The sequence below is a fragment of the Haplochromis burtoni genome, unplaced genomic scaffold (assembly GCF_018398535.1).
Source record: "Haplochromis burtoni strain Fernald_Lab_line unplaced genomic scaffold, NCSU_Asbu1 Contig_417, whole genome shotgun sequence".
NCBI lineage: Eukaryota > Metazoa > Chordata > Actinopteri > Cichliformes > Cichlidae > Haplochromis > Haplochromis burtoni.
Genome location: NW_024582778.1, coordinates 164,847 through 179,282, shown reverse-complemented (window position 1 = coordinate 179,282; position 14,436 = coordinate 164,847). Strand labels below are relative to the sequence as shown.

At 40.5% G+C, this 14,436-nt stretch overlaps 1 protein-coding gene across 1 annotated transcript; it reads left to right on the top strand.

Annotated features, from left to right (window-relative positions):
- The first annotated feature begins 4,481 nt into the window (after positions 1-4,481).
- crk (v-crk avian sarcoma virus CT10 oncogene homolog) lies at positions 4,482-13,788 on the top strand. Its single transcript, XM_005944695.3, has 3 exons — positions 4,482-5,045; positions 5,748-6,337; positions 10,864-13,788. The coding sequence occupies exons 1-3, from the start codon at positions 4,826-4,828 to the stop codon at positions 10,999-11,001; spliced, it is 948 nt and encodes a 315-aa protein (XP_005944757.1). The 5' UTR covers positions 4,482-4,825; the 3' UTR covers positions 11,002-13,788.
- The last annotated feature ends 648 nt before the right edge of the window (positions 13,789-14,436 follow it).

Below are 14,436 nucleotides of genomic sequence, written 5' to 3'. Positions count from 1 at the left end.
GCTCGTCATTCCTGGCTCTAAAAATGTGGCACAGCTAGAGCCAAAATGCAAATGTTGAGGTTTTAAAATGCAGAGTGTGGAAACCAGTGGGTGAAGTCACCGGTGACCATGTCCATCTTTTATATAGAGGTCTATGGCCTTTATTACTGAAGCCAAATAAAAGCCCCAAGACCTGTACACAGATATAAGTGTATAAAACAAGTGCATCTTCCCTTTAATACTCACCAGGAGCTTTTACTGTAAGACAAGAAACTAATGAAAAGCATTGAAATAAGCAAATTCAGCCATTTAGCAATTTACCTCATACCATAGTGTGTTCAGCAGTAATAACATGATACTTATAGGTAACCAACATGTCACACAAGCTGCTAGCTGCTCCCTTTTACTACATTAATACAACATAGGCTGTAAAAATTCAGTGGTAAATCAGTGGAATCTAATTACAAAGAGAAGCATCCCTTTAATGCATCTTTACAAGGAGCTAGTATTCCATTGTCCCTGTAAAACCACTTTAACCAACAGCGCGTTAATACGAACCCTTTAAACAGAGGCAGATGTAAAGCATGTGACACTGAACTCACACTGTTGACGTCCGTCCTTGAGAGCCACATTGAACTTATTTTTAGCAATTCTCTGTATAGAGTGTCAAATATTGATTGTTGTACAGTGAGTTCAGTTTGTGGTATGTAAAGCATCCACTGGCTTTGTGTACCACTCGTGGTTTGGACTCCATTCTTGGGGTAAGAGTCTTGCTGAAGCTTGCGAATTTACATTGGCTGAAACATGTCTTTGACTGACTGCAAGAGAGAGATATGTACATCGTTTTGTCTGCTTTTATGTTGAGGTCATGGGAAATCAAAGCAAAGGGAAATCAAATTAAGCTGATATGCTCATTTGAAGTATTTGAATATATATATATATGTGTAAAGATTCTTCAAACTTGCTTGTCAGAAACTCTCATATTGTTCAGCTTTACTTTCTTCAGCCCTGAGTAAGCAAACTGGTTGAAATTGTGGCCATATGTCTATAGTTTGATGATTTGTCCTTCCCCTTGCTCTGTACAACTATCTACTCATTGCCACGTGCAGAATGACCTGTCCTTTTGATGCAAACTGTGGTTTTCAGCTTGTGGAGCTATAAATGTTTCCAGTGACAAGACGATGTGAAGTCCATGCGTACGTCTTGTCCAAGGACTCTTGCTGCTTTATTGTGAGTTGTAAAAAGAAACATGGAAATTTGAATTTGAAGGTATGGGTGTCTGTAGCCTTGAATCGTTTATGATTCTTTCCTCAGTATCAGTTTTTCTGTCTATAGCATATACCTCTATGATATTCTCCATGTTCCATTTGTCCCAAAGTTTCTTTGTTTTCATGCCACTTTATCACGGTGATCCTTTTAAAGGAAAACTCATTCATTTCATTCAAATTTAAGATGAAATTGTAAAACCTGATTGTCTGCTGTTTTGCCATGGATCTTATCAATAAATTCTCTGAAGGGAAAAACCCTGCCTTACTCTTACGTTTGTGTTTTCCTCATGTGTTCATGTGTTAGCTACAGCAAATATTTGTAGGACACATCATACATACATCTGACGCTATAATACTATAGCATATTAACATGTGGATAACTGTTATCTGTGCTTCTTAAAGTGATTTATATTATAAACAGTCATCAAATGATGTGCCAGCAGAACAACAGGAAAAACAATGGGCTTGTTATAAACTCTTTCTTGTTATCAAGTCATTAACAGCCAAGTCTTTACTAAATGGTCATGGCTTTTCCCCTGACAGATGAATTTATACATGCATATTAATAAATTCACAAAATACATGTTCTAATAACTCATTTGATATGCATCTATAATGATCCAAAAACACAGCATGGTGCAGTTGTAAACAAATGTATTCTATCATATGTCTGGGTTAGGGTTAGCAAGTGCACTGTGGTGGATTAAAAGATAATAAATGACACTATAATAAAATCCATTTGTGTCAGCATCCTGAAATTGTTTTAACAAAGCTAGCGTTTTGCTTCCAAGGAGCAAAAGATAACAAAAGGGAACAGATTTATAACATTTTAAAAGTGGTCTTGAGCAATAGTTCTCCAGGTTTTCTGGTGGTCTTTCAAATTTTTCTTTGGACATTGACTGCTTTTTCACCCATTTTCAGTCCAGTCCTTGAAACTTACCATTCTCAGAGGAATGTGTTTTGTTCTTTAAACCACTTAACACTGACCTGTAAGTCATGCATAAAGAAAGCACCTGTCTCTAGGAATGAACTAGTGCAGTGTCTACACCTTATTTGCTCTAATTTCTTTAGTTGACCCAATGAAAAAAGCCAAAATAATAACTCAGTTTGACAGGCATGAAATAGTATTTTTGCACTAACGTGGAGATTTCCAAAAGACTTGGTGTATCTCGGTGTGTTGTGCAGTGTGACCTTAAAAATATGAGGAAACCTTACAAGTGGAAGACATAAGGAGAAGTGGCAAAACATTACTGAAGCGGTGTGGGATCATCTTAACATAGATCAGAACAAAAGGCATCCAGCATCCAAAGAAGAGCTTTGAATGTCCTTCAAGAAGCCTGGAGAATTGTTCCTGAAGTCTACTTAAAGGCCGACAAGAAATCGGCCTTAGAGAGTTCAGACTGTGTTGAATCATACCAAACATTGACTTTCAAGCTTGTTATAATTGTACAGACTGATTTTGACTTATGTGCTGTATTTTTTTATTTATGTCTGCACATTTCAATCAGTCTTTGTAATCATTTCCCATTTTCTTCACAAAACACAAAGAAACGGGAAGAGGTGGCTCAAGAGCTTTTGCACAGTAATGTACTGTAGCTTTAAATTATAACATTATATAAAAGTTGAAGAGACATTTGCTTTGCCAATCAATTCTTTTTTTAAAAAACAATGCCTATTTTGTATTTCATATCTTTTTGGCTGATAGTGGAGATAATTTCCCATGTGTCCAGGCGTCAGACACTAAGTGACACCACCAATCAGAGGTCCTGTGTCCATGTCCTAAGAGGCCAGAATTATACTGGTGGCATAAGTGGGATCTGTTGTCCATCTGCAGCCTGTTAAGACTCAAACATCCAACCCAAAAGGCTGTTTGAACTATGTTTTGTGGACAGCTGAGAACAAGTTGAACTTTTTTTTGCATCACCACTAAATGTGAGGACATCTACCTCACATTTGAAACTGCCTTCTGTTCCAGCTCCTCTACCACCCCAAAATCCCCCTTTAGGCATTAGGGGATGTTTCCTATCACTCCCCAATTTTACATTACATTATTGTAGGGGTGATGCACGTGGAGTCCAGATCCCAAATCCTCACTGTATTCTGCTAAGGTAATAAGTCAGTCATTTCAAAATGTGAGTCTTGTAATTCCCAGTAGAGTTGAGGCTCTGTGGACATGGAGATAATTATACATTTAGATTAAATGGTAAATGGTATAGTGGCAAACAAACAGTAGAACAGAGTAATTTTTTTCCAGTCCCCTCTCCTCTTCCTGTTAAAAGGCAGTTTTTCCTTTCCACTGTCACCAGCTGCTTACTCATAAGGGGTCATTTGATTATTAGGTTTTTTCTCTATATTACTGTAGGGTTTGTTTGTTTGTTTTCTGTTTTATATAGCACCAAATCACAAAAACAGTTGCCTCAAGGTGCTTTATATGATAAGGTATAAAACATATATTCTGTACATTCCTGTGTTTCTTGAGGAGAAACACGGGAATATACATGGAATACACAGACAAAGGCTGTAATCAGCTTTTATTTTATCATTGTTTTCTGCGTGATGCAATACTCCAGATTTGCTTTACCTCAGTATTTACAGCGATCAAGTGTTTATGTTGGTGGTACACATAGAACATGACCTGCTTTCTTCTGTGGTTACATTTGGTTGCAGAATGAAGCTCTCTTATCCACAGAAAACTTAGCAGGTAGAATTTACTTTAACTACTCTCACTGGAGTACCGAAGCTTGACATTTAGGTGTGAGAACCGGTATATTGACAGGATTTTGAAGTCTTTGAGTGACACCTAGCGGCCAATATTACAAAATGCAGCTAATCTATTTTATGTTCACTTGGTTAAGATAAAAATATATGAAGTTATTTACTTTACTGTGTGAGAAAGAACTTAAGCGTTGGTTAGCATAACGCTCTGCGCTCGGTGCAGCAGTGGGGTATAAGCTTTGGCTTTCACAACCCACCACCATAAAACACAAGACAAAGTTAGCTCGAGCAGGAAAAGCGCTTTCGTGACCATCGCCACAATATAACTTTAAAAATGTTTAATTTCTGTAAGAAAACATGCACGAATAAGCGACATGGCATCGTATGATAAGCTCCTCTAAATGTTGTAAGTATTTTCGTGCTTGTTTTTCAAAAGACGTCGCTCGAAGAGGATGATGGACGAGACGACAAGCTGATGCTGTCACGCCGGCGCGTGCGCCGTAAGTGTGATACATCATATCCGGTGAGAAGGGTCTTTTTTTGTTTTCGCGTATCCGCCATTTCAGTTTTTGAAGTTAGTTGTCATCGGCGGCTGGATTGTAGCAGGATTTGTGGCGTTAAAACGTATAATAGGACGGACAGAGCTGACTTCTGAGCACAAACCGAGCCAGAGTCCCTTTTTATTAGGTGCTTGAGCTTCAGTGTCGGAGAATTGATGCCCAAACGGCCAGCTGCGGATGTCGCCTGTTTACTAAACGTGCTCTAGGCGCTAAAGTTTTTGTATGAGTTGAACGCTCTGCCTGTGGATAACGGGAGGGAGAGCAGGGAAGGCCCGGTGAAGCCTCGGCTTTGGAGTGGTTATCATGGCTGGAAATTTTGACGCGGAGGACCGTGGTAGTTGGTACTGGGGTCGGTTGAGCAGGCAGGAGGCTGTGTCTCTGTTGCAGGGGCAGAGGCATGGCGTGTTTCTGGTTCGGGACTCCATCACCAGCCCCGGCGACTACGTGCTTTCGGTGTCAGAGAACTCCAAAGTCTCGCATTATATAATTAACAGCATCAGCAACAACCGACAATCTGGTCCAGGTAAGCTAGCAGAGCTGGGGGTACGGGGTGGGGGAAGGCTTGATATTAGGAGATGCTGATGTGACCATTCTTGCATGACTTGCACCAAAGAAGATGCGCAATAGTACATTTTCCTGGCAGGCCAGACACTGAAACATGTTTCAGTTTGACGTTAGCTCAGACGGACAATTCTCTGTGCGTTATGCAACACACTGTTTTTAAGAAATCACAAATTGATGGTTTGTGTGTCTATAGGTTCCTGCGTGGGCGGTATGCGTTCTTAAATAGCGCACAGTATCAGTGCAAGTCAGGCCCGGCGTAACATTATATAAGCCAACTTGTCAAACTGGAAGCAAATCACCTTAAAAAAGAAGGGGGGGGGGGGGGGTCTCTCATAGACTGATTTTGGCAGGCTTTGATCTGAAAAAAGCGTCTGCTTGGTTGTCTTCTCCCACAATATTTGTTGTATTCCCTCATGCATTTTCCAGAACACTTACTGGAAGAAACACGACATGTATGAGAAAAATGTAAAATAAGGAAACTGAAAGACTTCCTGGTCATGTTGGAAATCATCACCATCATACTTGTGTACATAAATAGGCTGCCTTTAGATTTCCCAGATGTGAACACTAATAGATAAGGAAAGGAGTGTTTCGAGTGAGTTATGATTTAATTTTTCGCTTCTAACTTCACCTTTTACCTGCCCTCCCTCTTTTTCTCCAGGTTTGGCCCATCCAAGGTTCCGTATCGGCGACCAGGAGTTTGATGCACTACCTGCTTTGCTAGAGTTCTATAAAATCCACTACTTGGATACCACCACCTTAATAGAACCCATCAACAAATCTAAGCACCCCACTTTCATGAGTGCTGGCCCCGGTGGAGGCCCCCCACCACGCCTGGAGGATGAGTATGTTCGGGCACTTTTTGATTTCCCCGGCAACGACGACGAGGATCTCCCATTCAGGAAAGGTGATATCCTCCGAGTTCTTGAGAAACCAGAGGAGCAGTGGTGGAACGCCCAGAACTCAGAAGGTCGCACAGGGATGATCCCAGTGCCGTACGTGGAGAAGTACCGACCGGCATCCCCCAATTCGGTGGCGGGGTCTAGCATGTCCGGTGCTGCACCTGGTGGGATGGGGATGCTGGGGAACTCTGACGGCTCTGCAGGACCGTCTGGCGCTCCACTGCTGGGAGACCCCAGCCAGTACGCCCAACCCACACCCCTCCCAAACCTCCAGAACGGACCTGTCTATGCCAGGGCAATACAGAAGAGGGTGCCTAATGCCTATGACAAGACAGCCCTGGCTCTAGAGGTAAATATGGCTGTATGGGTATTTTAATTTTTTTTTTCTCCTTATAACATGCACTGGAAGCTAGGAGATAGTTAGGAAGACGGATGTAGATCCAGCCCTTTTAGCTTATCGAGACTGAACTCACATTCTTTGGCTCTCTTTCCCCATTGTGCTTTCGGCCAGTTCTTCCTCATTATTTGTTGAGCTGGGTGAAGAGTAATCAAGGTCAGAAAGTGATTAAGCAGCTCTCTTTTAGGTTCTGTAGTTAATCTGCTCTTTTAATTTCTCTGTTGAAATCAGTCCAGCACCATTACAGACTGACCTGCAAGTCTCTACACAGTGGTTATTAATACCCTGGATTCTTCCTTGTAGACTTGTGCTCTAGTCAGTTGACGAGTGTTTGCGCTTTCCCTCAGATTTGAACCTAAATAGGAGACTCAAAGTATGACTGCCATTAAGTGCTGCTCACAGCGGCTGGGCTGTTAAACTGTCCGGAAGTGAGAGCGGGGCTCCCACGGAGCAGGTCATTTGGGGAAGGAAATAGTTTGTGTTTGGGAACAGGACCATTTCCTCTGGTCTCTGTGAAGCCAGGAGTCCAGCTGAGCCACAAATGGGACTAGGAGGTTAAACTGAGCGTGCTCTGTCTCTGCTCCTCTGCTGTTGGATGGCTAAAGACACATCTACCCACATTTTGCTTTTCATTCTGATGAACAAGCTATTTCTCTGGCTTGTTCAGCAGCCAGAAAAATAGCTTCAATTTACTTGAAATTTATTTTCGCATATGACAGAGACATCCTTTGTATGAACTGGATTCTGCCACTCTCACCTGTGGAGGACCTTTCTGGGTTAGGCCCATATGAGACAATGCGTTTTCGCCACTCTGTTTGGCCATCAGTTGCTCATCATGGCAGTACTGGACAGTTAATTATTAGCTTACATTTCCTTGATGGTAAAGATCACTGTTTATCTTGAGCAGTTAATTTGCAATATTTAAATCCTGCTTCATGTGACTCTGGTTATTCACTTGTTTTCTCAATTCTGAGGCACAAAACATGTCAGCTTCACAGAGATGTCATTGTCGCTGGAGTTTATTATAGAAATGTACCTAAGCCTGAGTCATCATAAAGGTCGAAGTCCATATAGTTGGAGATAAAGGTAGTAGATATGTTACCGAGAACATGTGTAATTCCAGTAGCTGTGGACTGAGTTTGGCGCTGCAGCTGCTAATTATTCCTATTATTCTTTAAATTAGCATGTCGTCATACTAATATTTAATAGTTTACTAAATTGTAATCAGTTCCTAAAGAATTTTCACCTCTCTTAAACACTAACCCTCATTTGCATAAAACTTTCATATCAGTTGAACTGAAATGTCACAGTGATATTGAAAGCATTCGTTTTATTATTAAACACATCAAAGACAGCAGACAAGAGTCTGACTATATACAGCAGGTAAATAAATATTGAACATGTCACCAATTTTCTATGTAAATTATATATAATTTCTTAATACAAAGTTTCTTTCTTATTTTTGAAACGTCTTATAAGTTGCAGATGTGACAAACTTGTTTTTAGGTCAGTTCCAGAGATCCAGACTAACATCCGACTGGCTGCACTGGTGCTTTTTATTCAATTTGTTCAGACCAGAACGTGGATTATTTTATTTAGGTGTAATTTAGACAATAATGTCAATATCTTGCCTTAGATTTAAACTATTTATAACATGCTGTTTTTAATCTGTTATACTTTTTTAAATTATGAAGATTTAAAATATCTTTACCAGAAATACCAAAAATACCTTTTACCTCCTCCTTTTGGCACTACTCTGTTTTAGGATCATTCAGGTATCTTACTGTTGTTGGATACCTTGAGCTTTTTCTGTTTGAAGTGTGTTGACCTAGTAACAAGGTTAGAGTTGTGTGCAGGGAGGCAGACTGACTATAATACTAAAACCTCATAGCATTCCCCTCCTACTACAACCGCAAGTACTTTGTTGGCCATTGTGGTTGAAAGCAGTAACTATTCTTCACCAGCTCAGCTAGTCTGCCGTTGCCTGCACCTGCTTTTACGTCATCAGTACATCATCGTCGTCATTAACATAAAAAACAAATCAAGAAACTCTTGTAGTTGTAGTCCTTACTGCAGGGACTACACTGAATACACAGAACTCAAGTTAAAGCTTTAATATGTTTAAATGGATGGAATTGGCATTTAAATGTGTTCAGTAAAGTCCTTTTTATGTAAACACTGGTATTTTCAACTAATGAATGTTTTCATAACCAACCTTTGTCTTAGGTAATCGTTTACCTATCTTCCTACCTATTACATACTGGAAATAGTGATAATAAATGACATCATTAATCGTTACTTTTGTAATGCTTTTATATAGAGCGTGATAATCCACTTAAAAGTCAGTGTGAAGAGGATCATTCTGCAAACGATGGTGATCATAAACCCACTAAGCCACTGCACCCATAGTGCCACAGCCTCTACCATTAAGGGAAATAAAACGCAGCATAAGTAACTGAACTGTAAAGATAAAACGGCTCAGTATGAAATAACATGCAGAATATTCTAGCTAACATTAACTGCCATCCTAGAACTTGTCATACACGCCCACACTGGATACTACAGGATTAGTGAACAAGTGCAAATATGGTGCACAACATACAATAGAAATTAGTTCAGTAAAGTTACATTATTAAGTAAAAAGTAATCAGTTTAATTAACTGAAAAGGGAGAAAATCTAAATCTAAAAAAAATCTAAAAGATCAAAATCTGTAAACCGTGTGCTACACCTTTTTTGCGCCAAGGACCGGTTTATGCCCGACAATCCACGGACCGGCCTTTAAGGTGTCGCGGATAAATACAACAAAATAAAACTAGTACCGGTACCGAAAAAAAAGAAGATTTATTCATAACACACGTGAAAAGACCCAGGAAAACCGAGTTACCAATAAAAACAATAACAAAATAACGCTGAAAACCGATAAAAACCCTGAAAACCATACATTTCACACCTGAGCCTCAACTCTCGCGGCCCGGTACTAAACGACTCACGGACCGGTCCGAGGCCCAAGGGTTGGGGACCGCTGTGCTACACAGTCCCCAAACAGCTTAATGATCATCCAAGTAAAAATTTGATTCATTTATTTATTTGCAATACATGCACTAGATATAGCTAAAAGAAACTTTCCATCTGTAGTTCTTGGGTGCAGGCTTTTCATGATGCACCAGTATTGCTAAATGATAGCAATAACTTGTGGTAACTCAAAGCTAACACATGGATTCACACAGTGAAACGCCCTTAATGGTTTTACAGCTAGAGCACAATGCCAAAAGAAAAGATAACAAGCATTTCATCACTGCAAGACATTTCTAACCACAAGTATCACTCTCACAACTTTATGGCAACAAGAATGAGAATCTTTTAACCACATTTGTAAACCATACTTAAAATGCTAAAAAGTACTGCACCCACTGATGCTTTGTGGTACTTAATTCCACAACCTAGATGCCTTAACTAAAAAAAAAATTAAAGATATCAGTATTACTCAAATGTTGTAGACCAGAATTTAACATGAATGCATGTTGTTACAAACCAGTTCAAGTAGTTGTGGTGCAGTAGTTGCTCACTGTAGGCATAAGCACATTTTTAAATGTCAAGAACTGTACTAATTGTCTGTTTTGCAGTAGTGATGATAGCTATTATATCCACTATTGCCAGTGTTTGCTCATGAAGAGTTGTGTGTAGTCTATTGATGCACTATTTGTCTGAGACCTGGTAATGATACAGTATGAAAACTGTCTCCAGGAGTTCCTCTTCCTTTATTACTCATATCCTCCAACAGGCTCTGCATACTGCTGGTGGGACAAAACCAGCAACCTGAGTTTTTTTTCTTTCTTGTTTTTTTTTTTAAACCCTCTTCTCACATTTTGTGGACCAAATAATGATCAAAAACAATGCCAGGTGTTCAATCGCCTTAATTCTGATACAAAAAAATAATAACTCGTGACAATTAATTGTAGAGACTTTTCAGCTACCTCGATAAATAAAACTGGCTAAACTGCATTACCTATTTGAAGCAGCAGTATTGGGTGCACAGAGCGCAATACCTCTCAGAGGCTTCACATCCGGGATATAAAAACCTGTCTTGCAAATTCTTTGACACAGCTGCACCTGTCTGGTAAATGTTATCAGATAGATCTTATGCCGTTAAGTCATCGCCTTCACAGACTTGAACTTTGGAACTGTCTGCTGCTCTTTGTTTGCGCAGGTTCAGTGACACCGGACACTCCCCTCCCTGTGCAGGTCACCTGTAATCATGCATTACTTCACCCAGGAGCAAGCCCTCGCCTACAGATCACTCGCATCTCTTGCTTGCTTCAAATGTTTTTCCAAGCATCTGAGTCAGTCTGGTTGTTCATCATTACAGTTACTGCTAAGAAACTCTAATGATGAACGCAACTGCATGTGACATGGTGGTTTTTGAGAGGACAGTTGGATTGAGCTTGTGTCTCATAGTTTCTCCTCTCTTCCTGTGCAGGTGGGGGACATGGTGAAGGTGACCAAAATCAACGTGAACGGCCAATGGGAGGGGGAATGCAAAGGCAAGCGCGGCCACTTTCCCTTCACGCATGTCAAACTGCTGGACCAGCACAATGCCGAGGACGAGCTCAGCTGAGAGCGGACCACCGGGCCTCTACCTGGACACTAGTGGTAGACCCTTCCTCGCCCCTCCTCCCCTCCCCACCTTTGCCTCATTCTACGTCCTCTCCCCACTTCACCTCACAGCTCCAGCTTTTATCTGCACCAAGTACAGTTTCAGAGAATCACTGAGAACAAAACTGGCCCTCACTAGACTTGTAATGCACATACCCTCTTACGTAGACACAGTTACCCTGCGCATCCCCCACCTGCCCTCACTTACTGACAGACCGAATTCAGTCATCTACAGTGGAACAGATACAAAGTGACTCGCCCGTCTGTGGATTAGGCGACACCCTTTAGAACCTTCCCTCCATCGTAGACACATTATCAACACTCACTCCTCGGGAGACTCCTCGGCGCAGAGTTCAACCACTTCCTCTTTCTGTGTCAGAGCCTGTAGATAACTGCTGTTGTTTCTTCATCTGTCATCGTGGAACACTGTGGGGTCACTTGTGCTGCATTGATGTCAGATGGGAATCCAGCAGCAATCCCGGTTTTGTATGTGCTTAGTCTTAGAGGACAGTAGGCAACCCTCTCATTTCCACACGGTGAATATGAAGGTGGAGATAGTTAGCTTAGCTAAATCAGCCGGTTGCAGTTAGCATGAAGGAGAAGGAAAACAGCTACACACTAATCAGGTTTCTTTGAAGTTTAGAGTTAAACAAAGAAGACTGCACGTGCTAACCTTTGGACATAGCCTCTTCCATTTTCTGATCTTGATACTAAGCCTGATCAGAGCAGCACAGTCAAACATGGCTCCATTATTTTCTTTTCTTCTACATTTTCCTTCATATTGGACATGAATGCAGCACTATTCTGTGTTACCCACAACTCCAGTGTGATCAAATACAGCAGCAACATTTTAGAAAAGAGATTTAACTGATCTCCATGGGAAATGATTGAGCTCGGTTTTGGAGGCTTGCTGTTCTCGAGGAGAAGACCCAGTCCAACACTCACTTTACCCTCCTGCCTGGTGTCAAACGGAGAACTGAGTGAAGACCAGCAGCTCGGAGCAACTTCATGTAGCTATAGCCATAGTTCTAGCCCCAGCAGCCAAGCAGAGAAGCTGCGAGACTGTCAAGGAGGTGGATGCGATAAAGGCAACACTACATTCTCTCACTTCAAATACCTATCCAGCAATCACCTATGACCAAGTACCACCAAGTAGTCTTTTTTTTGTAAGAAAAAATAAGAACATACTGTTATGAAATGACGTACTATGTGATTATCATTACATGATAAATATTGATTTATTTTTGTTTGTTTGTTTGTTTTTGTTATTTTGTAGTTCTCTTCATAGCTGGTTTAGTACCAAGGGGCGAAACACTTTTTACTGCTGCATGTTGGGAGGGAGTGAAGGGTGCAAAATGAACGAACTGACTTATGGGGGAGGCACGTCTGCCCCCCACCCAAGCCCCTCACAAGGGCCATGGTGTTCTCATTCTGCGTGTGATGTACATGATTGAACAGAGTGAATGTAGGCTGTCCACTATACTAGTTAGTACTGTCTTTACATGTTAGTGCTCTCCATTCAGCTCACAGGATTTACTGTAACAGAACTGACTCTGTGTTCAGATCTTGTCAAGTGTGTCCAAGAAAAGAGAAATTGGTGGAAATATTTGATCCCTGGCCGTTTTTTGTTTTTAACCTTTTAACTATGTTGTTGCCATCTTCCACCAGTGTGCTCTTTTAATCCTCAGGCTTATGGGCCTTTGTTTCATTTGTGCTTCCTCAGTTAATCCTTTTTGTCAGTCTTTAATTTAAAGCCCTTTAAGTTACAATGCACAAGCCAAATCTGCTTTACTGCTTTATTCCTCTCTCTGTTTTCTTTATTTCCCACATTCTAAGTAGTGGTCTAGATTGCCTTTCCCCCCCCCTGTCTTTGTGAAATTGAATCGGTTTTACTTGTTGACACCTGACAATCATCCCCATCATTTATCAAAATGCAGACTGGCTTGGATTGAAGCAGGCTGGGTGTGCGGCTTAAATCTTTACCAGAGTTAACCTGCTCAACTTTGAATTTGATCTGTGAGAACTTGATTTCTCTTCCATGTGAAGGGTTCCTCTCAGAAATAATGGTACAGTGTTTCTGGCCACCTCCTTGAGCAGCCCTTAGGTGGCACTGTGACAGCATTCAGAAGGGGGCTCCATGCTGAAAGTGAAATCCTCCAGTGTTTGAGATTAAAGGAGATGAAATTTGATTTTATCTGATCCATTCTGCATTGATATTTGTGCTCTTTAGATTGACATTACTCGTTGCTTCTCTGTCCTCATAGTTCTGCCCAATATCTTCAGTCTCGCTTTCAGATTTCCTTTTTGTGTTGGCCATATCCAGCTTCAATACTGTAATATTTCCTATTTAAAGATATTACTAAAAGATAATCCGGTTGATGAAATTGCATTCATCTTTGCTGCCAGCTTTCTGATAAGGTTCATTTTTATCTGTAATTTTGATCAAATCTGACTTCTGTGTCACTCATACTGCCTATGGCACGTGCTTAGCTACATAAATCATTACCTTTATAAATTGTGTTGCCAATGAAACCACCAAGAAGTATTTTTTTAGTAGCCCTGCATGAAGTCATTCATTTCCTTTCATGCAAAGGAAGGGGTGGCAAAACAGCAGTGGTAATTGTGTTAATATCAAAATGTGCCATTTTATTATAACACTATATTCTTTCAAGACAAATTACCTTTTTATTTTCTGTAGCATGTAATGTGTTAATATACTAGTAAATAAAGTCAAACCCATGACAAATGACTCGTTTTGTGTGTTAGATTTGTATATGCTGGTAAACTACCTACACCTTGAGTCAACCATCACTTCCAAAAAACGTGGAGGGAGACTAACCTGTATTTTAATGCTGGCTTTTCTAGCTATACCTTCAACTTTTTATTTACACTAGTGTGAATGGCAAACACTTAAAGCTAGAACACAGACTTTTAATCAATATGTACATTATAGTTCGCACAAAAAAATGACAGTAATGACTGCTGTTCAAGACCAACTGTTGCTACTGACAATTAAAAAACATTTTACAATAAAGTGGAACATTACTTTGTAAGCAGTAGTGCTGTGCAATACTGCAAATTTTAGTATCGATCCAATACCAAGTAAATACATGGCGAGTATTACCAATACCTCTAGAAGACTTAGAAAACGCAAACAGAATGTTGCTCTTGTCACGCTAGTATTGATCAGATAGTAATACCAGTGTTGGTAACGATACTGTTATTTTGGGATTGGTCTGCTCTAATGAGCACGGCTACTATTATCCCTTCTCAAACCTTACTTGAAATGTTAAAGTGTGTTAATATCTGTGAAAATGTTGAGGTAAAATAAAGGAGAACCATATTGTCTGTTACGTTGAGAATTTTCTGTGGCACACTGAGCTCCACAGTCTAATGA

Excerpts from the sequence above, each read along its gene's own strand:
- crk (XM_005944695.3), top strand. The coding sequence starts at position 4,826 with ATGGCTGGAAATTTTGACGCGGAGGACCGTGGTAGTTGGTACTGGGGT. Across the intron at positions 5,046-5,747 it reads CAACCGACAATCTGGTCCAG|GTTTGGCCCATCCAAGGTTC; the intron begins GTAAGCTAGCAG and ends CTTTTTCTCCAG. Across the intron at positions 6,338-10,863 it reads AGACAGCCCTGGCTCTAGAG|GTGGGGGACATGGTGAAGGT; the intron begins GTAAATATGGCT and ends CTTCCTGTGCAG.